This window comes from Scyliorhinus torazame, chromosome 3 (genome assembly GCF_047496885.1).
Source record: "Scyliorhinus torazame isolate Kashiwa2021f chromosome 3, sScyTor2.1, whole genome shotgun sequence".
NCBI classification, from domain to species: Eukaryota; Metazoa; Chordata; class Chondrichthyes; order Carcharhiniformes; family Scyliorhinidae; genus Scyliorhinus; species Scyliorhinus torazame.
The window spans coordinates 114,245,829-114,271,537 of NC_092709.1; the positions used below are offsets into that span (position 1 = coordinate 114,245,829).

General features: G+C 48.4%; 1 protein-coding gene across 5 annotated transcripts in view; it reads left to right on the plus strand.

The window, feature by feature from the left end:
- The window catches only part of LOC140408650 (uncharacterized), a 1,063,199-nt gene that overhangs the window by 936,808 nt on the left and 100,682 nt on the right, over nt 1-25,709 (plus strand). For all 5 annotated transcript variants that reach the window (XR_011940163.1, XR_011940164.1, XM_072496138.1 and 2 more), the window contains one exon: nt 7,177-7,313. Coding sequence is in view for 3 of the 5 variants with exons in the window: in XM_072496138.1 (XP_072352239.1) it covers nt 7,177-7,277 (101 nt within the window). In the remaining 2 variants the exon portion in view is untranslated. The remainder of the gene's footprint in view (nt 1-7,176; nt 7,314-25,709) is intronic.

Here is a 25,709-nt window from a genome sequence, read left to right on the forward strand (position 1 = left end):
TCTTCGGACCCCGTGGAGCCGTCGATGCTGGGGTCCTTTGTTGTCAACCAAGATGGTGGCGTCCATGAATCGCACGCGGCGGGGGGTGGACAAAATGGCCACCCCCATGTATCGCACGTGGTCGGGGGTGGACAAAATGGCCGCCCCCATGAATCGCACGTGGCTGGGGGGGTCACAAGATGGCGGCACCCATCCTCCCCTCGTGGTGCCTGGGACCCAAAATGGCGGCGCCCGTGGGTCGCACATAGGGCGCTGGGGGGGTTGGGGAGCGTTTGGGATGTGCTGGGCTCGTTCTTCTCCGGGGATTGCGGCGCCCCCCCCCCCCCGGGACCGGCACACTGCCGCGTAATGGCCCTTCTTGCCGCAGCTTTTACAAATAGCTGCGCAGGCTGGGCAGCGCTGCCGGGGGTGTTTTGCTTGTCCGCAGAAATAGCAGCGGGCCCCCCCTGGATGGTCTGGCGCTTTAACCGCGCAAGCTTGCGAGGGGGGGGGGGAGTTTGTCGCGCCGGGGGTCCACGGAGCCCAAAGGGCTGCCACGCGGTCGGGGCCGTAGGCGCGGGCGTTTTGCGAGGCCACATCTAGGGAAGCTGCAAGGGCCCGTGCCTCTGAGAGTTCTAGCGACTCTCTTTCTAAAAGTCTTTGGCGGATTTGGGGAGAGTTCATACCTGCCACAAATGCATCGCGAATTAGCAGGTCCGTGTGTTCGATCGCGTTCACCGGCGGGCAGCTGCAGCCCCGTCTCAAAATTAGCAGCGCGGCGTAGAATTCCTCTAGCGATTCTCCGGGACTTTGCCGTCTCGTCGCGAGTTGGTGGCGCGCGTAGACCTGGTTAACGGGCCGAACGTAGATGCTCTTCAGCAATGCGAGCGCCGTTGGGAAATCCTCTGCGTCTTCTATGAGAGGGTAAATTTCCGGGCTTACCCTCGAATGCAGGACCTGCATTTTCTGGTCTTCTGTGATCCGGCCGGGGGCCGTTCGGAGGTAGCCTTCAAAGCATGCTTGCCAGTGTTTGAATACTGCTGCCGAGTTCGCTGCGTGGGGGCTGATCCGCAGGCATTCCGGGGCGATCCGGAGCTCCATAGTCTTTGAAGCTCGCTTAATAAATTGTAGCGCACAATGACTTACGAGAGACGAGAAGTAATGAAGTCGATCCAGGCTTTATTAAGCGATGCTTGTCCCCAGCAGCTCAGCAACAGAATGAAGCTGCGGGGAGAAGCTCGGGTTCTTATACTCCGCCTTCAGGGCGGAGCCAGGAGTCGGCAGCCAACCAGGGCCCGGGATCTGTCAGCCAATAGCATCTCGGCTTCACAGTCCCACATGACCCCTAATACATACCACCACAGTCAGTCTATGTCATTGATGCAAAGCTACTTTAATATGCAAAGTCCCTAATTGGGCCAGAGCCAAACTCTAATTAGCGGTGCCATGCACTTCCTGGAGGTGGAAACTGGCTCAGGAGCCCAATACTCAAAGGCAGACGGCAGGCATGACTGGGCTTGCTGTTGTATTGCAGACTGGAGCGGGCAGGAGAGCAGAGATCCAACGGCCTCCCAGTGCTTACAGCTGACCAAACACTTCATTACCATGTATTTGATCAGCCTGCTCAAGCAAAAACAACATTATGCTTGAACACCTCTATTTCAAAAACCCTTCTTTCCCAGTATTTTAATTGAGCAACAATATGAATTTTGATCAACAAGGTAAATAGGGGGTAGGCAGGAAAGGGAGTTAAGGCCACAATCTCGAGGGGCTGAATGGCCTAGCCCTGTTACTATTTCCTATGATCTTACTCTCTGATGTACTCCCGGCAGGTATACACTAATATGCATTAGATAATTTGCTGTTTCCCTTCACTGCTTTGAAAATCTCCTTCCGGCTGCCTCCAGGCCTCCATCAAGCCCTTCAATGAGCTTAATGGTCAGTTAATTGGTAATGAGCGAGCTGCCGATCCCATACTCTCCTTATTTGGAAATTTCACGTGCATTTCAGAAGACCTACACAACATCCAGGAGCACTACTTGCAAAACCCGACCTCACCTCCATGGCGGTTTGGAAATCTGGCTGAGAATGCAAAATGTTGTATGTGTGAAGTTAGCTAAGGAGCAGCGGGGTAGACTGCTGACACCCACTGGAAAGACTTGCAAATTGGTCAAAGTATCAAAACACAGAAGGCATCATGAGTTGGCACACCTAGCATGAGTCACTGCGAGGCAGAGGAGGGATTTAAGTTATAAAGGAAATAAAGCTTGCAATTATTTGGACTTGAAAGTGTGGTGCAACACCACCTTCTCAAGGGCAATTGGGTAGGGCAATAAATGCTGGTCTTGACAATGACACGCACCATGACTGAATAAAAAATAAAACCAATTCAAATACTTTGTTCAATTCTGCAATATTGTGCTGAATATAATCGCTTCAAAGTTACTGATCTTCACATTGTGCATTAAATCTATGAGAAATGGAAAACATGCACAATTCAATGACAGAAATGTTTTGAAATTGTATTGTCAGAATACAGATAATCTTCAGAATTGCGTCAGATTGGACATGAATGCATCCATAAGATTAGATTCCAGCAAGTATTCCTCACATCTTTTATTATTTGTATAGTTTTCTTAAACTGTGAAAAGTAGTTACCATACCATCATTTTGTATAGGCGAGTTCTGTCTCTACCCTATACCAAAAATTGGAGCAGGACCAAATTTATGAGCACTCTTCGGCAACAAAGCTTCAAATTGTAGTGAATTGCTCTGTGTAATGGCATGTTAGTGCTATTTAGATGCATAGATAGAAGATAATTTAATAATGTCCTTAACCTGGTTCCGTTACAAAAAAAGGAAGCCAGCGATGGGATTCTAAGACTACACATGTATGCCCACAGTCACCCAGTGTAAGGGTAGAATTATGTCAGACTGGCATGATACTGATCTCTTGAACCAGTGTTAACATTGTTTGGTTGAAAACTGCTGACAGTTGTTCCATGTTGTAACCCCAATTATAAGCTTTCATTTTGGCGTTAGTGACAAGCATTACATGTCTCAGCAAAGAATATGATATGAGAGACTCCTTTACAGATGCGGTGTTTGCAGACTCTGGATGAAATTGCATCGCATTCTCTTGGCTTGCTGAAAGATACTCAGTTTGTTTTGTCTGAGACCTGTACGGGTATTTCAGGCATGTAGCACTCCTGGTCTGAGAATTTAAAGGTAGCATTTTGTAATAGATGTACTTTGGCTGTAGAGAACTACAGTGAACTTTACATTTGGTTTCCATTTCATGCACTGTTACACGGATACCCTCCCTCAAGGTAGTCTTCAGAAATCTTAAAGTATTTTGGCAAAAACGTTTACCATATTTAAAAAACAATTATAGTTAAGAGATAATTTAAACTTTCAGTAGTTTAACACCTGACATCCCCTGAGATGCAAGGAGATGAATTTCAACTTTAGTGGGGAGTGAAGGTCGGGTAAAAGCATCATATACCAGATCGACCACCCATATATTTGATTTCCCTTTCAATTAAAATTCATTGCTATCATAAAATCATGGAATCCCTACAGTGCAGAAGGAGGCCATTCGGTCCATCAAGTCTGCACTGACCCGTCGAATGAGCATTCTACCCAATTACACTCCCCCGTCCACTTAGCCCTTTCCCCGCAACCCAGAACCTAATCTGCAGATCCCTGCTCATTAACATGGCTAATCCACCTAATCTGCACATCGTTGGACTGTGGGAAGAAACCGGAGCACCCGGAGGAAACCCGCGCAGACACAGGGAGAATGTGCAAACTCCACAGTCGCCCAAGGTTGGTATCAGTTTTGTACCCACAGAATTACTACAGTGCAGAAGGAGGCAATTCGGCCCATCAGATCTGCACCAACCTTTGGAAAGACCAGCACCCCACCTAGGCCCACACCCCCAACCTATCCCCGTAACCCCATCTAACCTTTTGGCCACTAAGGGGCTGTTTAGCTCAGCCAATCCACCTAACCTTCACATCTTTGGATTGTGGAAGGAAATCGGAGCACCCGGAGGAAATCCACGCAGACACGGGGTGAGTATACAAACTCCACACAGTCGCCCAAGGTCGGTACCGAACCCGGGTCCCTGGTGCTGTGAGGCAGCAGTGCTAACCATTGTGACACCATGTCACCCTTGCTGAAGTTGAATTTAATGTGCAAGGTATCCAACAAATCAAGGCAACTCAAGCCTATTTTCTTTTGTTTTCCTTATTTTAAAATTTTTTTTAGAGTACCCAATTCATTTTTTCCAATTAAGGGGCAATTTAGCGTGGTCAATCCACCTAGCCTGCACATCTTTGAGTTGTGGGGGTGTGATCCACGCAGATACAGGGAGAATGTGCAAACTCCACAGGGACAGTGACCCAGAGCCATAATCGAACCTGAGACCTCAGCGCCGTGAGGCAGCAGTGCTAACCCACTGCACCACTGTGCTGCCCATTGTTTTCCTTATTTATTGATATTTTCTCTTTGCACTTCATGGGCCTGGAGGATTGCACAGGATTTTTTTGATGTATCATTATGGATAAATCTTAATTTAATCTGGGTGAGATGGCATTGAGTGTGTAAGGGCATGGGTTGGCCCCTCTACCATGTTTTCCTCCTTTGAGACACTCCTTACAAGCCATGTCTTTGACCAAGCTCTGGTCATCTGATCTAATATTCCCAAATATGGCTTGGTGTCTTACTTTATTTTACATTGTATCTGTAAAACGCCTTCGGACATTTTAGTACATTAAAGGTGCTCGGTAAATACAAGTTGTTGCTGTTGGGTCCAGGTATGGAAATTGATGATATATTTAAAAGCTCAAACAAAAGCTCAAATAAAGAGGAAAATAACAGAAATAAAGAGGTTAACATTATTCAGTGTACTTAATGTTTATACCTGAGACAAAGCTGAGTGTTATACAAATCAAGACAAGAGATTTGGGGCTAGACCCTCTGGCTGCTTACACTGGCGGGATCTTCATGTCCCGCTAACGACGCTCCCCCTCCACGGGTTTCCCGGCGGCATTGGGTGGATTCAATAGGAAATCCCAATGACAGCAGCGGGATTAGAAGATCCTGCTTCCTCCTGCCACTGAGGAACACGCCATGGGTAGGCCAGGGAATCTCGCTCTTTATGGTGAGAATATGGACAAGGATGAATCTTACTGTTGTCCTTGGATCAGCAAGCTGTCTCTGCGTGCGAGAACTAGCACCTACAATTCACAGATAGTAACAAATGTGTCCAGTGGACCAACTTGCTGAAGCGCTGCATGAGATTATTCAATTCCTAGGTTTATGTTTTAAGGACCGACAAGAGATTGTTTCATCAAGTGGAGGAAAGTGGATGAACAATAATGTGGAAAGACCAGATCTAGTTGGGGAACAACTTAGAGGAGACCCTCATTTGAGCAGCAATCCCAGAACCATTCAGTCCAGTTGTGGAACAATATCCTGTCTCCTCAAGCATAATAATTCCACAAAGGAGACTAGACATAATCTGAGAAAGACAAGGAGAATATGTAATTATCTTCAGTTGTGTCACCTTCCACAGATATATCTTTCATACTGAGCAAAATGGCATTGCCACCTGCCTCCAGAGAAGTGCAATGGAAATTTCAAACACCAGGGGGATGGATTAAATGTCAATTGAAATGGCTACAGAAAGATCCAAGACACAATACAACGAGCTGGGTGTAATAAAGATTCCTGTGTTGGGGATGACCTTTGCATATTGTTGCTCAATGTGACTGGAGTAAGGGACTGAATAAGATATGTGAACATAGGTCATCACCTCTGCATCAGTTCAATACACCATTTGCCAGTTGATGGCTTAATTGCCAAAGCCCGTGTGGTAATTTTCAGCTCATTGCTGAGGCAAAAATCTAGTCAAGCAGATTCCCCACCCATTGTTGAAGCTGCTGAATTTTCAACCCAGTCTGAAAGCAATGCAGTTATGTCTTAATTGCCTCTGCAAGCAAGTTATTCAATTATCAAAAGATATTTCACCCACGATGGCGATTGTGGATGAGGAATGAATGCTGGCCTTGCCAACCATACTAAACCTGCTGAAAGAATTTAAAAAAAGTAAAGCCTCTTCAGAATTTCAGGGCTGTGTGATTTGATTTGATTTTTAATATTTTGCTGATGAAATGGATGCTGATCACTGGTGCTTGTTTGCCAGGTGAATATATGGGATGCAATTGTAATTTTACGGGGGATCATTGATAAATAATGGGTGTAGCAGGCTCACTGCCTGTCCATTGTCGCCAGCTCGAAACCTTGTCATTATCAGGTGTGGACCTGATTGATGAGCCTCAGGCTGCTGTGGGCACTTCATGGGAAATCTGCTGCAACTTGACAGTTGTGAAAGGCGGGAAAATGATCAGCTCGCTGAGTCCACTGGGGCTTGGAGCTCAGGATGGGGAGCTATCAAGGTGCGAGGGTTCAGGCAGCCTGCAGTAGGATACCATTTTGTCAGTGAAGTTATAGTATCAAATTTCTAATCCATCAAAGCTTTTGTACATTAGATAGAGCTGGCATAACACAGTTGTTAAAATATAGATTTCTCATTTCATGCCCCCAGTGTGAAGCCTCATCCGTCAGTCACACAGATTGGATAACTGTGTGCCATTAGCAACCCTGGCAGGGAAGGGGGGAGGGGGAGGGGTGGGGAGGGGTGGGGAGGGGGGGGGGGGGGGGGGGGGGGAGGAGACCGCCTTACCATGAGCACAATGCCAGTGTCTTTAATACAATACACGTTGGGAAAGAATTTTCCCATGCATCACCTGAGTGGAACATGCCAAAGAAGGCGGGAGAATGTAGATAGCATGTCCATATATATTGGAGACTCTCTAATTATCTATCCCTTTACATCAATATGAAAACAACATGCCCTCCTTTCTTACTGCTCGCGGTTTCTATCACAATACCAGCTGGAATTCTCAGGTCATTGCGATTCACCTTTCCCAACATCAGCGCACCCCTGCCCCCGAGATTCCCAGTGACGGAGGATGGTTTCAATGGGAAATCCAATGACAAACGGCAGGAAGATAGAATCCCGCCCACCATCTCACATTGTTAACTGGTTAGTTAAAGCGATAGTAGTTCATTACTAACTGGACATTTGTTTTCAGCCACTTTATTATCATGCTTTTTCTTTTTTGCAGCCAATCCTGTCCGGGATAGCACGGACAATCTTGATGACTGGAAGTCTCCAGGCCCTACCTTCACTGATATTGACCTGATGGACTGTGTCACTGTTCAGTGATTCGCAAGTTCCTGCTCAGAATATTCTTGGAGATAGGTGAGCTCTTGTTTCCCCCTTGCAGAATATTCCAAGGACTGATAATATTAGCCCTTCTTTTTTTATATATAAATTTAGAGTACCCAATTCATTTTTTCCAATTAAGGGCAATTTAGCATGGCCAATCCACCTATCCTGCACATCTTTGGGTTGTGGGGGTGAAACCCACGCATACACGGGGAGAATGTGCAAACTCCACACGGACAGTGACCCAGAATCGGGATCGAACCTGGGGACTCGGCACCGTGGGGCAGCAGTGCTAACCACTGTGCCACCATGCTGAATATTAGCCCTTCTGATCCCTTGTGGATTTACATTTAGTTTAATACTACAGGCATGTATTATACTTTAACATTAAAAAATTGATAGATTTTTTTGTCTTTTCTCAAAATAAAATACATATAAAACAAATTGCATTCGTACATTAGAAAAGTGACCATTTCAAAGTTCTTGGATCAGAAGACTGTATCCTTAAGAAAATTAAGTATTCCCGAGGGAAAAATTTGTTACGATTCCCAGGTGACACATGGGGACCAGCTCCTATTCCTTGGCAGATTGAATCACCTGGGTAGAATTCAGAGAGGATAATTGACTGTACAGGATTGCACACTCATGGGGGAGCCCAATCAACTTCAGATACATTAGTTTAAAGATCATGCTCAGGTTTATTTTTCAATCCATTATTTTAACCAGTAACTATTACCCTAACCAATTGCTTATTTTTCAAAGTTAAGGTAAGTTATGCACAAAAAGCATTAAAAGGAAATGTAGATAAAAATATTTTTACACTTGTGGTTAGAATGTGGGATTCTTTGTTATCAACTGCTCTTGAAGCAAAGTTCATAAATGTATTTAAAAGCGGATTAGCTACATAGAACAAGAGGAATACTGTGAACAAACAGGAGAATGGGCTCATAACATTAAAATATCACAACGTGGTTTGTCTTCATAAAATTCTGTGCTGTGGTACTCTAAACCATTTCACTTAATTTCTTTTCAGGCCTAGAGATAAAAACTGAATGTTAAGCTGTGTTTTAATTATTCCTAAATTATTGATGTCTGCCATGAATCTTATAATCAATGAAAAAAATGTGAATCCCTGTAGTTAGATCAATGAAAAGTCCCTGAGAATGACTTAAAGCAGGCAACATAGTCAAGACTGAGTTGATATCAAAAGACTGTTGAAGTGAATGACAGAAGTAAGCATTTAAAAGGAACTGAATTGAGACCTTGGTCTTGAGGACAAAGCTACTGCCTGCATTGTACACAATACCTCCTTTGTTTAATGTGTAAGACCAGTTCACTATGTTTAGGAGTAGCTGACACGCATCAACAAGATAGTAGCGGGAAAGCAGAATAAATGAACATAATGTATGTGCAGTAACTGATCTAAAGAAAGTCTCCTGGTAATTGGAGCGTGCCAGCTTTCTATAATATGGAGGAAAAGGTATGTACAGATTACTTTCACTGATAGGTCTCAGAGAGACCAGTCGAGAATACCTAAGAATCCTTTTCCTGCAGTGCACTGAATCATATTCAGTATTGCTGTTAATACTTCTAGATACATCCCTGTATCAGTTAATCTTTTGTGAATTATCTACAAGGAGATGGAAGCATCAGTAAGACGTAAGTAAAGGATTTAGGAAGATGTCATTCATCTTCAATTCTGACTTTCCGTCTTGAACTCTAATAGAAAACCGATTATAAGGCAGCCAGGACTGCCTTGACCTGATGATAGAGATCTTAGTGCAGTCTTAGAGAGAGAGAGAGCAAAGCAGCTTTGTGTTCAAAAATGTTTTTGTTTGTAGCTTTGCTTGACCTACATCTTTCTGCAGAATTAATTTTGCCTTTTTTATCTGAAGCCCTCAGCTTTAAATGCGATCCTCTTGAAAAGGATTAGCAGCCAGCAACACTTGTAATACACTCTCTGAAAGAATCAAAATGTGATGCCCGAGGGAAATCCTATTTTTTCCCTAATACGGTAGAAGTAGGAAAGGAAAGGGAGCAGCATATTTTTCCATGGGAAGCTCATTGGCAAGAGCAGTAAAAAATCAGAATCTCTCAGAGACACCCCTCCTCATTGGGCTTTCAGACCGAGGAGTTTCTTCTTAAATCTCGCTCTAGCATTATGCCACAGGAGGCCACACTTCAGGCCCATGCCTGAGATGAGCAAAACTCGCCATTACAGCCAGAATTGCAGATCAGACCCACAATCAGGACTACGCTTACTGATAAACTGGTTAATTCCAAAGTGCGATTGGTGACTTCTGCCAGAATAATCAGTTGTCGTAAGAATTAGAAAAGTCACAAATGCTTTGTTTTACCATGGTTTCCAACGTCAGTGCTTCCTCTCTTTCGAATGAGATGTTAAACCAAGGATCTGCCAACTCTCTCCAGTGGGCATAAACAATTCCATGGTACTATTTTGAAGAATAACAAGGGAATTATTCCTGGATCCCTGACTGATATCTATCCTTATTCAACATTACTGAAACAGATTATTTGGTCATTCTCCCATTCCTGTGTGTAGAAACCATCCTGACTGCACCATATTTACTGGGGCCTTCCTTTGGGAGTGGTGGTCGGGCGGGCGGTGGCGGGGTGCAAGAGCTCACCTGAATTCGACAGCTGCTTCTATATTGTGCGCAAATTGGGGCCATATAACATACCACAGAATTCCAGTGTAATTTTGAGGGACCACTGGGTGGAGTGTGCAGCTGTATTTGGGAAGAGGAAAAAAATCCCCAAACTATTTATGTGGGGTGAGGATAAGTAGTAATCCTGCATCATTTCCACAACAATAATGTGGATTATTGGCAGGATCCAACAGCGTAGCAATTGGACACTCATCCCTCCCCACCCCACACAGATCTCACTTCCTGCTGGCAGGGTCAGTCTCTTAACCACCTAATATCACACCAACCCAAAGCCAGCGAATTGCAGTGTAGGTTTATTCAATTAAGATTTTACTAAAGATGACGGGTTACAGTTATGAAAAGAGACTTGAGAAGGTGTAGTTGTTCCATTAGATCTGGGAAGCTTTAGAGGTCTTCAAGACTGGAAGTATTTATGATAAGGTAAATAGTGTTGGATTGTTTCGACAAAGATGATAAAGGGGAATTTATGAATTCCTTAAACAGAGTGTAATTGGAATAGGATATCCTCAACCCTTTTGTAACCAGTGCCAAATCCAATGCCCCAAACTGTGGCGTGGAATAGAATCCATAAATTCTTTGACCATGAATTTGTTGTTTAAAAAGAATGAGTATTAAAGGTATGGAGAGCAAACAGGAGAGTGGAAGAAAAAGAATTGATATAGACTGCATGGACCAAATGGCCTGTCTTCATCCTGTCGTACTCTAATTCTTTAATCCTTAATAAAGAATGAATGAGTAAATAGGAAGACAGGATGGGGGTGAAATTCAACCTGTTGTATCTTTTTGCTGGGCAACAAATGGGGGCACCGAAATCAAATTCATAGTGCCGATCTCCCACACCGTGAACAAAATTGGAAGCACATCAGAACCCATTTTGTGTTGGACACGCTAGAGTCCCCGGCACCATCTAAAACACCCCGAGGCCACTTAAACATGCTGATAAGAGACCTATTACCTGTTAAATGGCTCCTTTCTAGTTTGGTAAATATAGAGCTTGCAGCATTGCCAAAGATCAAATAAGTTTTGTTTTTAATCCTTTTTAAACTTATTTTAAAGTAGAACCAGGAAGAACAGAAGTGCTCCTCCTACCTCCATAGCAGGGCTGTGGGTCACTCCAAGTCTAGGTTCACCTCCCCTGATGGACTTGCGAAAGAATCACCATTGGCACCATAGTGGCCCATAATTGTACCACTACCAGTGAACTGCTTGGCAGTGCATGCTGGGTTCTCAGGACTTACTAAAAAGATGCCTGAGACTTTGTTGGGCCTTAGCCTCTGACTGGTTGGCATTGAACTAGTAGTGGCACAAACTATTTCCCAGAACGAGTGTTAATATTTTACTCAAAATATTTTTTGAGTATTTTTTCATAGTGCAGCAGTAATAATGTAGTAAACATTTGAGTAGGTTTATGATTGTGATACTTGTTTAAGCTTGGTATCCATAGAATCCATAAAATCCCTGCAGTGTAGGTTGTTGGGTTGGGTGTGACATTAGGTGGTTAAGACCCTGCCAGCAGGAAGTGAGATCTGGAATGGCTGCTGAGGGGGCCCGGAGTGGCTGCCGAGCGAGGCCCAGAGTGGCTGCTGAGTGGGGCCTGGAGTGGCTGCCGGGTGTGTGAGCGAGAGAGACTGTGTGTAAGACGCATTTGTAAGGGCTAGAAGACTGGGAAACGTGGGAACAGACAAAGCCTGTGAGGAATAGAAGGAAAGTAGGAAGGAACTTAAGCAAGGAGTCAGGAGGCTAAAAGGGGTCACGAAAAGTAATTGGCAAACATGATTAAGGAAAATCCCAAGGCTTTTTATAAGTATATAAAGAGCAAGAGGGTAGCCAGGGAAAGGACTGGCCCACTCAAGGACAGGAGAGGGCATCTATGCATGGAGCCAGAGGAAATGGGTGAGGTACTGAATGAGTATTTTGCATCTGTATTCACCAAAGAAAAGGGCTTGGTGGATGATGAGTCTGGGGAAGGGTTTGTAGATAGCCTGGGTCACATTGAGATCAAAAAGGAAGAGGTATTAGGCGTCTTGAAAAACATTAAGGTCGATGAGTTCCCAGGACCTGATGGGATCTACCCCAGAATATTGAGGGAGGCAAGAGAGGAAATTGCTGGGGCCTTGACAGAAATCATTGTATCCTCATTGGCTACAGGTGAGGTCCCAGAAGACTGGAGAATAGCTAATGTTATTCCTTTGTTCAAGAAGGGTACTAAGGATAATCCAGGTAATTAGAGTCCAGTGAGCCTTACATCAGTGGTAGGGAAATTATTGGAGAGGATTCTTTGAGACACGATTTGCTTCCATTTTGAAGCAAGTGGACGTATTAGCAAGAGGCAGCATGGTTTTGTGAAGAGGAGGTGTGTCTCACTAACCTGATTGAGTTTTTCAAGGAAGTGACGAAGGTGATTGATGAAGGTAGGGCAGTGGGTGTTGTCTACATGTTCAGTAAAGCCTTTTACAAGGTCCCTCATGGCAGACTGGTACAGAAGGTGAAGTCACGCGGGATCAAAGGTGAGCTGGCAAGATGGATACAGAACTGGCTCGGTCATAGAAGACAGAGGGTAGCAGTGGTAGGGTGCTTTTATGAATGGAGGGTTGTGACTAGTGGTATTCTGCAGGGATTAATGCTATTTGTAGTATATATAAATGATTTGGACGGGGCGGCACTGTGGCACAGGAGTTAGCACTGCTGCCTCACTGCGCGAGAAACTGGGAGGTACTGAATGAGTACTTTGCATCAGTATTCACCAAAGAGAAGGACTTGGTGGATGAATAATGTATCGGAAGTTCTGAGATACAGACGTTTTAGTGAGGAGCTGAAGGAAATCAGTATTAGTAGAGAAATGGTTTGGGGGCAATTTATGGGATTGAAGGCGGATAAATCTCCTGGGCTGGATAATCTTTATTCCAGGATACTTAAGGAAGTGGCCCTAGAAATAGTAGATCATTGGTGGTCATTTTCTAACATACTTTGGTCTCTGGAATGGTTCCTACAGATTGGAGTGTAGCTATTCAAAGAGGAGGTAGAGAGAAAACAGGGAACTATCGACCAGTGAGCCGAACATCAGTAGTCGGGAGGTTGCTAGGGTCCATTATCAAGGATTTCATAGCACAAAATTTGCAAAGCAATGGTATAATCAGATAAAGTCAGTATGGATTTACAAAAGGGAATCATGCTTGACAAATTGACTGGAATTCTTTGAAGATATAACTAGTAGAGATGACCAGGGAGAACTGATGGATGTGGTTTATTTAGACTTTCTGAGGGCTTTCGGCAAGGCCTCACAAAGCAGATTGCAACGTAAAGTTAAAGTGCATGGGATTGCCAGTAGTGTCTTGAGACGGATGGAAAGCTGGTTAGCAGACAGGAAGCAAAGAGTTAGAAGAAACTGCAGCGGGATTCTCCAACCCCCCGCCGGGTCGGAGAATCCCCGGGCGGTGGCGCGAATCCCGCCCCGCCGCCCCAACGCCGGCTTCCTATTCTCTGCCGTCATTTTTCAGGCAGGGGCAAGATTCATGCCACACCGGTCAAAGCCATTGGCAGTGACCCGCCCGGCAATTCTTCAGGCCCCGATGGGCCGAGCGGCCGTCTGTTTGTGGCCAATCCCGCCGGCGTGAATCACTCAGCTCATGTACCAGCGGGACCTGGCAGGTAAGTGGGCTGGTGCTGTCCTCGGAAGGGAGGGGGGGGGGGGGCGCTGGAGGATCCGACCCCAGGGGGGGCTCTCACGGTGGCCTGGCCTGCGATTGGGGCCGACCGATCTGCGGGCGGGCCTGTGGCGTTGGGGCACTCCTTCCATCCGTGCGGGCCCATGCAGGGCTCCGCCATGGCTGGCGCGGAGAAGAGAACCCCCCGCGCATGTGCCAAAACACGCCGGCGGTTCCGCACATGCGCGATATCACGCCGGCCCTTTGGCGCATGCCCAAACTCGTGCAGTCCCTTCGCCGCCGGATGGAGCGGCGCCAACCCCTTCGGCATCCACTTAGCCCCCGGAAGTGCAGAGAATTCCACACTTTTGGGGGCTGTTGACACCGGAGTGGTTGGCGCCGGTTCTCCCACCGGTGTGGGGACTTAGCCCCGGCTTCTGATCTTTTTCCGATTAGCAGGCAATGACTCTTGGGGTATTGCAGGGATCTGTGCTAGGACCCCAACTGTTCACATTATAATTAATGACTTGGATGAGGAACTAAATGTATAATTTCCAAATTTGCAGATGATATAAAGTTGGGTGGGAGGGTGAGCTGTGAGGAGGATGCAGAGATGCTTCAATGTGACTTGGACAGGCTTAATGAATGGGCCAATGCATGGCAGGTGCAGTAAAATGTGGATAAATGTGAGGTTATCCACTTTGTTAGTAAAAATAGGACGGCAGATTATTATTTGAATGGGTGCAAATTGAGAAAGTGGATACTCAGCGAGACCTTAGTGTTCTTGTGCATCAGTCGTTGAAAGTAAGTCCGCAGGTACAGCAGGCAGTGAAGAAGGCAAACTGTATGTTGGCCTTCATAGTCAGTGGATTTGAGTATAGAAATAGGGATGCTTTACTGCAAATGTATAGGTCATTGGTGAGGCCCCACCTGGAGTATTGTGTAGAGTTTTGGTGTTCTTATCTGAGGAAGGATGTTCTTGCTATGGAGGGAGTGCAGCGAAGGCTTACCAGCCTGATTCCTGTATGGGGGACTGTCACATGAGGAGAGACTAAGTCGGTTAGGATTATATTCATTGGGGTTTAGAAGAGTGAGAGAGGATCCATAGAAACATATAAAGTTCTAACAGACAGGGTAGATTCAGAAAGAATGTTCCTGATGGTGGGGGAGTCCAGAACTAAGGGTCATAGTTTGAGGATAAGGGGTAAACCTTTTAGGACTGAGGTGAGGAGAAATTTCTTCACCCAGAGAGTGGTGAATCTGTGGAATTCACTGCCACAAAAAGTAGTTGAGGCCAAAACAAGGTGATTTCAAAATGGAATTTGATTTAGCTCTTGAGGATAAAGGAATTAGTGGGCAGCACGGTGGCGCAGTGGTTAGCACTGGAACTGCGGTACTGAGGACCCGGGTTCGAATCCCGGCCCTGGGTCTATGTCCGGGTGGAGTTTGCACATTCTCCCCGTGTCTGCGTGGGTTTCACCGCCACAACCCAAAGATGTGCAGGTTAGGTGGATTGGCCACTTAATTGGAAAAAGAATAATTGGGTACTCTAAATTTATTTTTAAAAAGGAATCAATGGGTGTGGGGGAAGGCGGGATCAAGGTATTGAATTTGATGATCAGCCATGATCATAATGAATGGTGGAGCAGACTCGAAGGGCCGAATGGCCTCCTCCTGCTTCTATTTTCTATGTATGTGGGACCATGATGAATTTGACACATGCTTGACTTCTACAAGCCATTGTGAAATGGAGGAATGATTGGGGTCCTCCAAAAAATCAATTAGCTTCGGAGACAGTGGGGATAATGTTGACTCAGCCGATAATGCAAACTGAGAAATTTCAGCTCATCTGTGCATTAACCCCTTTTCTTAATTTTTTGCTTTGATTGCAGCCAATTGAAGCAAAGTTAGCAAACTGTTCAATGTGTGCCTGCGTCAATATTGCACATTTTACATTAATATCCAAAGTCAAAATGACTCCAGCGATTTCAAGAGTGAGGTTGTTGGAAAGAGGGTATTGAATATTGAAATGAGAAATGTTTAATATAGTAGTATTAACAAAATAGAGAAAATAATAGAAGTTTCAACAAAAAGATATTGGAAGATAAGGGTAACACAGGACATGTGCCATAGTTTAAATAACAATAACCTGCCTTAATATAGCCCTTTAACATGGAAAAACATCTCAAAAAGCTTCACAGAGTCATAATCTAACAAAATCGGACAGGAAGCGTGCTTATCTCACTGATCTAATGTAGCGCACAATAACTTATACGATACGAGAAGCGATGAAGTCTATCTAGGCTTTATTAAGCGAGACTTGTTCCCCAGCAGCTCAGCAACAGAATGAGGCTGCGGGGAGAACTCGAGCTCTTGTACTCCGCCTTCAGGGCAGAGCCAGAAGTCGGCAGCTCCAACCAGGACCCGGGACCTGTCAGCCAATAGCCTCTCGGCTTCACAGGTACCATATTACCCCTAATACATACCACCACATCTAACTTAATTGAGGCCTGAGGCCCAATTTCTATCAGGCCTCAGGTTTACCTGTTCCTGCCCAAGAATCATTCCCTGTGCCCAGTTGGCATTGGCAGGCCGGCACTGTCCAATTACCTCCTTGGAGATTACACTTTAATTTCACTCATCTTTAGGATACATAGCAAATTAGAAGAACAATTAAACAATAAAGAAATGAACAACCTATAGGTGAAATCAGCCTTTTGGGACTCGTCCACCCTATGAAAGGTGCTGAATTTTAAGAAGAATTGTAGTCTCCATCTGAGTTTGACATTTCACACATTTGCATGCTGCAGGACAGTCAATATCCGTAAATAGAGGCGAAAGCTATCATGATTTGAATCAGATCAACGTGACCTTGTGTGGATTCTTATTTCAAAGAGCACAAATATAACCTGAGTACCAGACTTTGCAAAAAGCAGAGTCAGTGAGCGTTATTGTAGTTGACAAGACAAATGTTTGCTTGGATGTTTGGTGACAGCTCAAATCTATATGTGACAGAAATGGTTTGTCAAGCTTCTCATTTGACCTCTCCTAAAAATAGACCACAAATGTACCCTGGTTCACCCACCCCCTTTCATTTCTAATCTTGCCACTAGCAGTTGGCAACGATGTACAACATACACCAGTGATCTACCTCCCCAAATGCTGGAAGTTCAGAGTCCAACATGGTCATAGACACAAATGAAGAAGCACAATATTTTATATATTGGCATTTTCCCGTTTGGCTAAAAAAACCTTGTTGTTTTTTTAGTTTAAAATCAAAAAATAATGAGAATAATGCAAAGAAAACATAAGGCAAGCTCTGGGAAATGTCTGTCATTCCAGATCCAGAATGATTGCTGGATCAAGTTACAGGTCTCAACTTCCAAGCATCATGTTTTTCTGCAATATGTCCAACTCTGAAAATGCACAAATCAGTAAAAGTACAGAGATATTGATGAGAGGACAACTTGGAATAACATCCTATTTAACAGTTTTTGCACTTTGTCTTTATGTCAACAACTTTTTCAGACTTGTAGTTCTTGACTTATACATGTCGATATATTAGACAGAAATTCTGATTGTGTAGGACTAGCAGCACGATAATTACAGGGATTTGGGTCTAATTTTACTACCTTGTGCATTGTATTGTTAGACAAAGTCTTCGGCATTTTCTTTTGCTTTTAGCAATGCGGAAGTGCCAATTTTCCCATGAACGCAAGGATCAAAATGACAAAAGATGCCAGTGAAAGTACAATTAGCATTGTTCATTCAACTAATGCAAGCACTAAGAAGGTAGTGCTATGGCTGTATGGAGGGGATGTCCTGAACAAGAATCACACTGATCTGCTTTTCTCCCCCAGTTGGATAGATGGGCAACAGACGGGATTCTCTGGCCTCCCGCCAGAATTTTAGGAAATTTTTCTCGGCAGTGGGAGGTAAGCGGCCGTTGGCCGACGACAGGATCGCCTGGTCCCGCCGCTGTCAATGGGATTTCGCATTAAATCCACCCCATGCTGCCGGGAAACCTATGGCTGGGATGTGCCACCGGCAGAACCAGAAGATCCTGCCAGCATGAACAACCAGAAGATCTCGCCCAAAATATAGTAAATGCTGATTAGCTCAACAAAGTTGGCATTCAATCTGCAAACAAGTCTTTTATCTCTGGATTTTGTTTCTTTTAACATAAGTATTTTATTAAACCTTGTTCTCATTAGTCCAGAGATTATGCAGTAAATTCAAGAACATCAAAATGTATAACTCATTATAATTCCCTTGATTAATAAGATTACCTGGTTCCAGACGACATCGAATTAATGAGACTGTGTGCTCCTAAACAATGGCTGTTCAAAGGAATATCTTTCCTTAAGGCTTGGAGCAGATTTAGAAAAATAATTACCTTTGCGCTTTAAGGGGTTATATGGGGCATCTGAGTTTGATGAATGAAAAAACAACATCCTTTCAAAAGAGCTACTAACTAAACATTGCCATGGTCAAGCTTTGAACCTTTTTGAATTAATGGGAAGCTTGGGGAGCTGACATTTAAAAATATCTACAAGGGCACATCCATGTAAATGGCTTCATGTCTGAGTAAAAGGTGCATTTGCATGCTCTGATCTAAAGGGAACAACATTGTAATAACATACAAGGCAAGATTATGCAGTTTAAGCAGGAATGGAAACCATTTTCTCAACCATGCTCCTTACAAATACCAGCCCCACAGAAGTTGCAACAGCTGGTATTCCAAGACGTATCTTCCTACAACAGAAAATATAAATGTTCTAGTGGGGACTTTGATAATCATTAAAATATGCCTGTTTCCTCTTGTGGTGATATGCCTGTAAGCAATAGATGGATAATAATAATAGCTTATGAAAAATGAAATGAAAATCACTTATTGTCACAAGTAGGCTTCAATGAAGTTACTGTAAAAAGCCACTCGTCGCCACATTCCGGCGCCTGTTACAGGAATTGAACCGTGCTGCTGGCCTGCCTTGGTCTGCTTTCAAAGCCAGCGATTTAGCCCAGTGTGCTAAACAGCCCCATTATAGTCACAAGTAGTCTTCAATGAAGTTACTGTGATGGGGTGCGACCTCCAACCAGCAGGTGGCAGTGCAGACACAACATGCGGCCTCAAGACCGTGGTCATGTGACCAGGCAATTTATTTTAGGATTCCTTCAAACTATGAACAGAATAGCAATTTTGCAAAGTAGCCAGTTTTGCATCACAGATATATCTTCTTGTGAATTTGAATCAGTGATAGATTTGCTTTTCATTAGAGAAACTCCATTCCTTTCTGGCAGTGTCCCTACCATATTTAAACTCACTTGTTTTATCATATCTATCAGTGTCCTATCAGTTAATTTACTTTACTTTGTTCTACTGCTTTGCTCTAAGTATTGAGAATGTCTCTGATTTAGCACTCATTCCAATAGAATGTGCCAGCCATCCACTGACTATTTTTAAAATATATATATATATTTATTAAAGTTTTTTAACACAATTTTTCTCCCTTACAAACAATAACCCCCCCCCCCCCCCCTCCGTAACAAAAAAAACAAAAACGAGAAATCGCGCAGAGCAAGATATATACATGGCAAAATGATATATTTACTCAGCTTTGTACACCGGCCCTCACCCGTACGTGCCAATTTCCCCAACCCTTCATGTTATGTCTTGCTCAACCACCCTCCCAGGCAGTCCCCCCTCCCCCCCCCCCCTCCCTCCCAGGACGTCCCCCCCCACCCCACACCCCCAAAGGTTGCTGCTGCTGCTGACCGACCTTCCTCTAACGCTCCGCGAGATAGTCTAGGAACGGTTTCCACCGCCTGTAGAACCCCTGCGCAGACCCTCTCAAGGCAAACCTAATCCTCTCCAACTTTATGAACCCAGCCATATCATTTATCCAGGCTGGGGGGCTTCACCTCCTTCCACATTAGCAAGATCCTTCGCCGGGCTACTAGGGACGCAAAGGCCAGAATGCCAGCCTCTTTCGCCTCCTGCACTCCACTACTCCAAATATTGCTAGCCCCCAGCTTGGCTTGACCCGGACTTCCACCACCCGAGATATTGCTCCCGCCACTCCTCTCCAGAACCCCTCCAGTGCCGGGCATGACCAAAACATATGGACATGGTTCGCCGGGCGCCCTGAGCACCTTCCACATCTGTCCTCCACCCCAAAGAACCTACTCAACCTCGCCCCCGTCAAGTGCGCTCTGTGGACCACCTTAAATTGTATCAGGCTGAGCCTGGCACACGAGGAGGAGGAATTAACCCTACCTAGGGCATCAGCCCACAGACCTTCCTCGATCTCCTCCCCCAGCTCCTCCTCCCATTTACCCTTCAACTCTTCTACCAGCGCTTCCCCCTCTTCTTTCAACTCCTGGTGTATTTCCGATACCTTGCCCTCCCCGACCCATACACCCGCGATCACCCTATCTTGAACTTCTTGTGCAGGGAGCAACGGGAATTCCCTCACCTGTCGCCTCACAAAAGCCCTCACCTGCATATATCTAAAGGCATTTCCCGGGGGTGCCATCCACTGACTATTGAATAATGTGCCAGCCATCCACTTCATTTTAACCAATATGAATAAACCTTGGGCGGGACTCCCCGCTCCCGCGACTAACTGCCCGCACCGTTGTGAACGCCGTCGAGTTTCACAATGGCGCGAAACGGCCCCAATCGCGATCGATTCATGGCCCGAAAATGGGCTAGGAGCGGGGCCGCGAGGAACTCAGGGGGCATGGCGCGAAAGCAGCGTCGTAAGCGGGCGACGCCCGAATGACACGGCGCAGCACCATAAATGGCGCGATCTGCGCACGGAAGGACCCAGGAGGAGAAGGAGGAGAGATGGCTGAGCCCCGACGAGCCGCATCAAGGTTCCGGGACACGGACCTGGACACCCTCCTCAATGAGGTTGAACAACGAAAGGCTACCCTCTGCCCAAGACGTGGGCATTGCCAGCCGTCCAACCCGGTGAGGCGCAGCTGGCATGACATTGGCACCGCTGTGAGTGCTGTGGGGCACCCCCCCGCCCCGGTCCAGGGAGCATGTAGGAAGAAGCTGCACAACCTCATTAGGGCTGCCAGGTTAAGTGCCATGAAGGTGCCCCCGGGTCACAACCAACCCCCCAGCCCAGGCACGAGGGGGGGAAGTGTGTGGGGGGGGGGGGCATTCAGGGTGCGCAACGTTGTACTCGACCCACATGAGCACCGCGACCCCCTGGAGAGATGCCATGGCGTGGCTCCAACTGTCCCCCCACCCAACATTAATATAGCTTATATATGCACGCCCTGATGATACCCGCCTAATTGTGATGCTTTATCCAACCCCCCTCAAGGCCAAGACAGCTCACAACCACCGTGAGCGTATGAGAACCGGAGGGGGTTCGCCTGTGCTGCACCCCCTAAATGTTCAGAGCAGAGGGCCCTGGACCTCGCTGGGGGATCCGCCACCCGGGAGGTCGCGACATGCCAGGTCGGAGGCGCAGAGGCAAGTGAGACAACCCTGCATGTCCTCCCCACCCCCCTCAGCCCGTCATCGCCCCCCTCACACTCTGGGCACTGCACCCTCGATCCCCTCCCACCCCCTCACACTCATGCCACTGCACCCTCGATCCCCTCCCCCCTCACACTCTGGCGACTGCGCCCTCGATCCCCTCCCCCCCACACTCTGGCGACTGCGCCCTCGATCCCCTCCCCCCCACACTCTGGCCACTGCGCCCTCGATCCCCTCCCCCCTCACATTCATGCCACTGCACCCTCGATCCCCTCCCCCCTCACACTCTGGCCACTGCGCCCTCGATCCCCTTCCCCCTCACACTCTGGCCTTTACACCCTCGGTCCCCACCCCCCTCGCACACTGCCCCCACCACCAGCATACACCCGGCCCAGCGTGTCTAACGAACCCCGTATCGTTGTGTTCCCCAGGGCCAGCCGCCGAACGTCCAGGGTCACATCGGCCAAGGCACAGCCGACCATCTCCAACCTCAACCGCATCCAGGGGCGCACGCCAGAGGGTGGCAGTCGGTCGAACAGGCGGGCCATCCTCTCAGTCCGGGAAACAGGAGGGGGACGCACAGAGGATGGACAGAGACAATATTGAGGGGCACAGGACGGACAGTGATGAGAGTGAAGGTAGGGCCATGAGCCACAACAGTGACGGGGACAGGATGGGGACAGTGGACAGTGATGCACAGAGGACGGCCACACAGTCCACGGAGTCACCTGGAGCGGAACATGACATGGGCCACATGCACCCTGCGCCGGGCCATGAGAAGGACCAGGACACACCAGACTTCTTTACGGACGATGACCTAGAGCTAGCGGCACTGCTGTCTCCCACACCATCCACCATCGCAGAGACACTCACCTCGGTTGGGCAAATAAGTGATGAGTCTCCTTGGTTCCCACCCGCGTCTGGTGAGCACCACACAGCCGAGCCGGTACAGCAGGTGGAGTTTGGAGCAGCCAAGGGGCTGGACGGTCGGAGGGCAGCCCAGGCCCAGCAACCAGCTGCCACACAGACGGTTCTCGGGTTCCTGGATGTACTTGACCCACCCGGACAACCGATGCATCTGGACACCGAGGGACTGAATAACGGGATGAGGGCCATCTTCTAGGACATGCACACGCAGTTGGAGGAGTCCATTTGCGTCCAGGAGCAGGGAGTGGTGCCGCTCATCGCAGCCACCCAGGCCGGCACCGCACCGGTGGCGTCCGCGGTGGAGGCGATGGGTGAAACGGTTTTGGCCATTGGTCATTGGCAAGGCGTTGGGCTTCACGTGCACACGTCATCCATGGCCCAGGAGAGGGCTGCCCTCTCACAGGCAGCCATGTGCCAGAGCCAACACGACATTGCCGCTGCTCTCCGGGCCCTGGCCGAGTCTCACCCGGCCATGACCCGGTCCCAGCAGGCCATGGCACAGTCCCACCAGTCAGTCGCGGAGAGCATAGACCGCCTGGCGCACGTGATGGATGGCGTAGCGCACCCACAGGTTGAGATAGCACAGTCCCTGGCAGGCATGTCGCACTCCCTGGGCTCCGTCTCGGCGAACATTCAGACCATGGTCGATATCGCTGCAGGCCTCCAGGACTGGCAGCGCCAGGTGTCGGTGGTGCGACGGGGCATGTCTCCGATCGCACCTCCGTCCCACATTGAGGCCCGGGGGCCACCGGGCTCCCCGAGGGAGGAGGATGTTCTGGGGCCCGTCCCGGTATCTCCAGCAAGGGACGGCCTCCCCCCGTTCTGTCCCTGGCGCATCTGGTGGGCAGCGGGCAGGACAGGGTTGCACCACGCCATCCAGCATGCCCGCCGAGCAGCCTGGCCCATCGAAGCCGGGCCGCCACAGGAAACGCGTGCCGACGGGGAGCCATGTCACAGGGCGTGATCCTCAGCAGTCCGCCTCCACTCCTGCTGTACCATCTGGGGAGACACCTAGATGTAGTGGTAGGGCCCGTAAGGCAAAGAAGTTAGAAACATAGTAAGTTGGCACGGGTGCAGGGCACAGTTTAGTTGTAGGGGGTAGGGCATCTGTATGTGAATGTCACAATTAAACTCACTGTCGCACTTACCTTGTAAGACTGTGTGCTATGTCCGGTGCCAGGGGGCTCGCGAGGGTGACCAAGTGGCGCTGTGGTTAAAACGTTGGTGCCGGATGTGCTGTCCCTTTCTCCCCTGCCTCCCAAAATCAGACACCGTAGTCCTCGGCACTCCAACGCCAGCTACCCCACACGGGCACGTGATGAAATGTCCGTGATGAACGCTGTGACCACCGGAGTGGATGGTTCAGCTATAGCCATGAGTCAGACCTTGGCTGGCGAATCTGAGCTCACAGCTCATCGCAGAGCGGGCTGTCATCATTCAACATGGCACTGATCACACCCGCTTACATAATCATCAATGTTGTGCAATCCCGTAGTGCCACAGTGGTAAGGTGATGTGGAATTGATGCCGTGTACGCGGTGCGGGGGGGGGGGGAGGGTGGTGCAGTGTGGTGCCCGTGTGCAGGACTGGCGGTGCAAGTGGCAGTGTTCAGCGAATCCCTCTCCCACGGTGCGTGAACCGTGCAGCCACCAACGCGTCGCGTGCCTGCTGTCCTCGACGGTGCCGTCGGGCAGCCTCCTGGACGTAACCAGCAGTGTCTGTGTCCTGCGCCCCTCCCCCCACCCTGATACACGCCATCCTCCTCCTCCTCCTCCTCTTCCTCCTCCCCCTCGTTTGCGTTAGCTCCGGTGCCGTCGGGTCCTCCCTCCGACTCCTCCACCAGTGCATCTCCCTCTGCATGGCAATGTTGTGCAGCGCAGAGCAGACCACAACTATGTGACCGACCCTGTCGGGCCGGTACTGCAGGGCCCCTCCGGAGCGATCCAGGCATCTGAATCGCATCTTCAGCAGGCCGAAGCACCGCTCCACCACACCCCTGGTTGCTGCATGGGCCTCGTTGTACAGGCTCTCCGGGTTGGTCTGAGGCCTCCGTATTGGCCTCATCAGCCGTGACCTCAACGGATAGCCCCTGTCGCCCAGCAACCAGCCCCTCAGCCGGGGGGGCATCCATCGAACTTTGCGGGGATGAATGACTGTGCCAGAATGTAGGCGTCATGCACACTCCCATGATCTTCATGTGGGGGGTCGCACACCACCTGAATGTTCATGGAGTATGCACCCCTTCTGTTCATGAACACTTCCCTGTTGTCTGCAGGTGGGCGCAGGGGACGTGCACACCATCGATGACACCCTGGACCATCGGTATCCCGGCCACCTTGGCGAATCCACGTGCCCGTGCTTCCTGCTGTGCTCAGTCCTCGGGGAATTGAATGTACCTGTCTGCGATGGCGTACAGGGCGTCGGTCACGGCCCTGATGCACCTATGGACCGATGCCTGTGAGATCCCGGATAGGTCCCCGCTCAGCGCCTGGAAGGAACCGGTAGCGTAAAAGTTTAGGGCCACCGTCACCTTGACGGAGACCGGTATAGCGTGTCCTCCTCCCGTTCCACGTGGTGTGAGGTGTGCCACGAGGTGGCATATATGTGCGACTGTCTCCCTGCTGAACCGTAGTCTCCTCCTGCATGTGATGTCCGGTAGGGCCTTGAACGACATTCTGTCACGGTACACCCTAGGCCTTGCTGGACGCCTGTGGCGCCCTGGCACCACCATCCTCCCCCCCCCCCCCCCCCACCATGCACTTCGATATCAGTGCCCGCTTCCTGTGCATTCCTCACCGTCTGGGGGTCAATGTTCCCCTCGGCATCCCCCTTGACATTCCGGCCCTGAGCGCCTGCGGCCTGCGCGGCGATGATGGGCCACTCCGCGGCCATCCCCTCTGCTGCAGCAGTAGCAACCGCTGCATCTGTAGCCACTGTGGGCCGTCGCAGTCTACGCTGCCGGATGGCCACCTGCAGTGCTGCGGCTCCAAACACGGCAGTGAACATCGCTGTCTGGTTGGCATACATGGTGACCTGCAGGAGGGTGGTGGGGGGCAGAGAAACGACATGTTACATGGAGGTTCTTCTACACCTCGCCAGCCGGGTTGCAAGGGATACCTGTGTGCCCCGTGGCCTGGTCGCGCTGCAGATACGCAGCCAGCCTAACCCCTGGTCACTGTCTGCGTCCAACGGTCAGTTCACACCGTCCTCCTCACCAGTGTGCCAGTCGCCTGTGCCCATCAGCCACACGACAACCTGCGGCCGTGTCCTCGTCACCGTCCTGCCATATCAGGGTGGCTGACATGTGGCATCCGCGGATGGACGAGACCCTCCACACTCTCCCTCACCCCCCTCCCACCTCCACTCCCTCCCTCACCACCCCCCCACCTCCACTCCCTCCCTCACCCCCCCACCTCCACTTGTCTGATAAAATTGTACAGTTGAATTCCGTCCTATAGTTTTCAACCTATTATTTATTTAAGAAGAGTTTTTTTGTTTTAAAAGGACCATCACAGCAGTTCATGTTACAGCCTCAGAGAAAAAACAGCAATCTTTCTTCTTTTTGCATCTCATTGCTGGAATCTCTGGCTGTTGCCAGTCAGTTTTGGGGTCTTGTTTTCTTTCAATGAATGAACGCACATTCATTCAAATTTTAGGTCAGTTTAGGTGA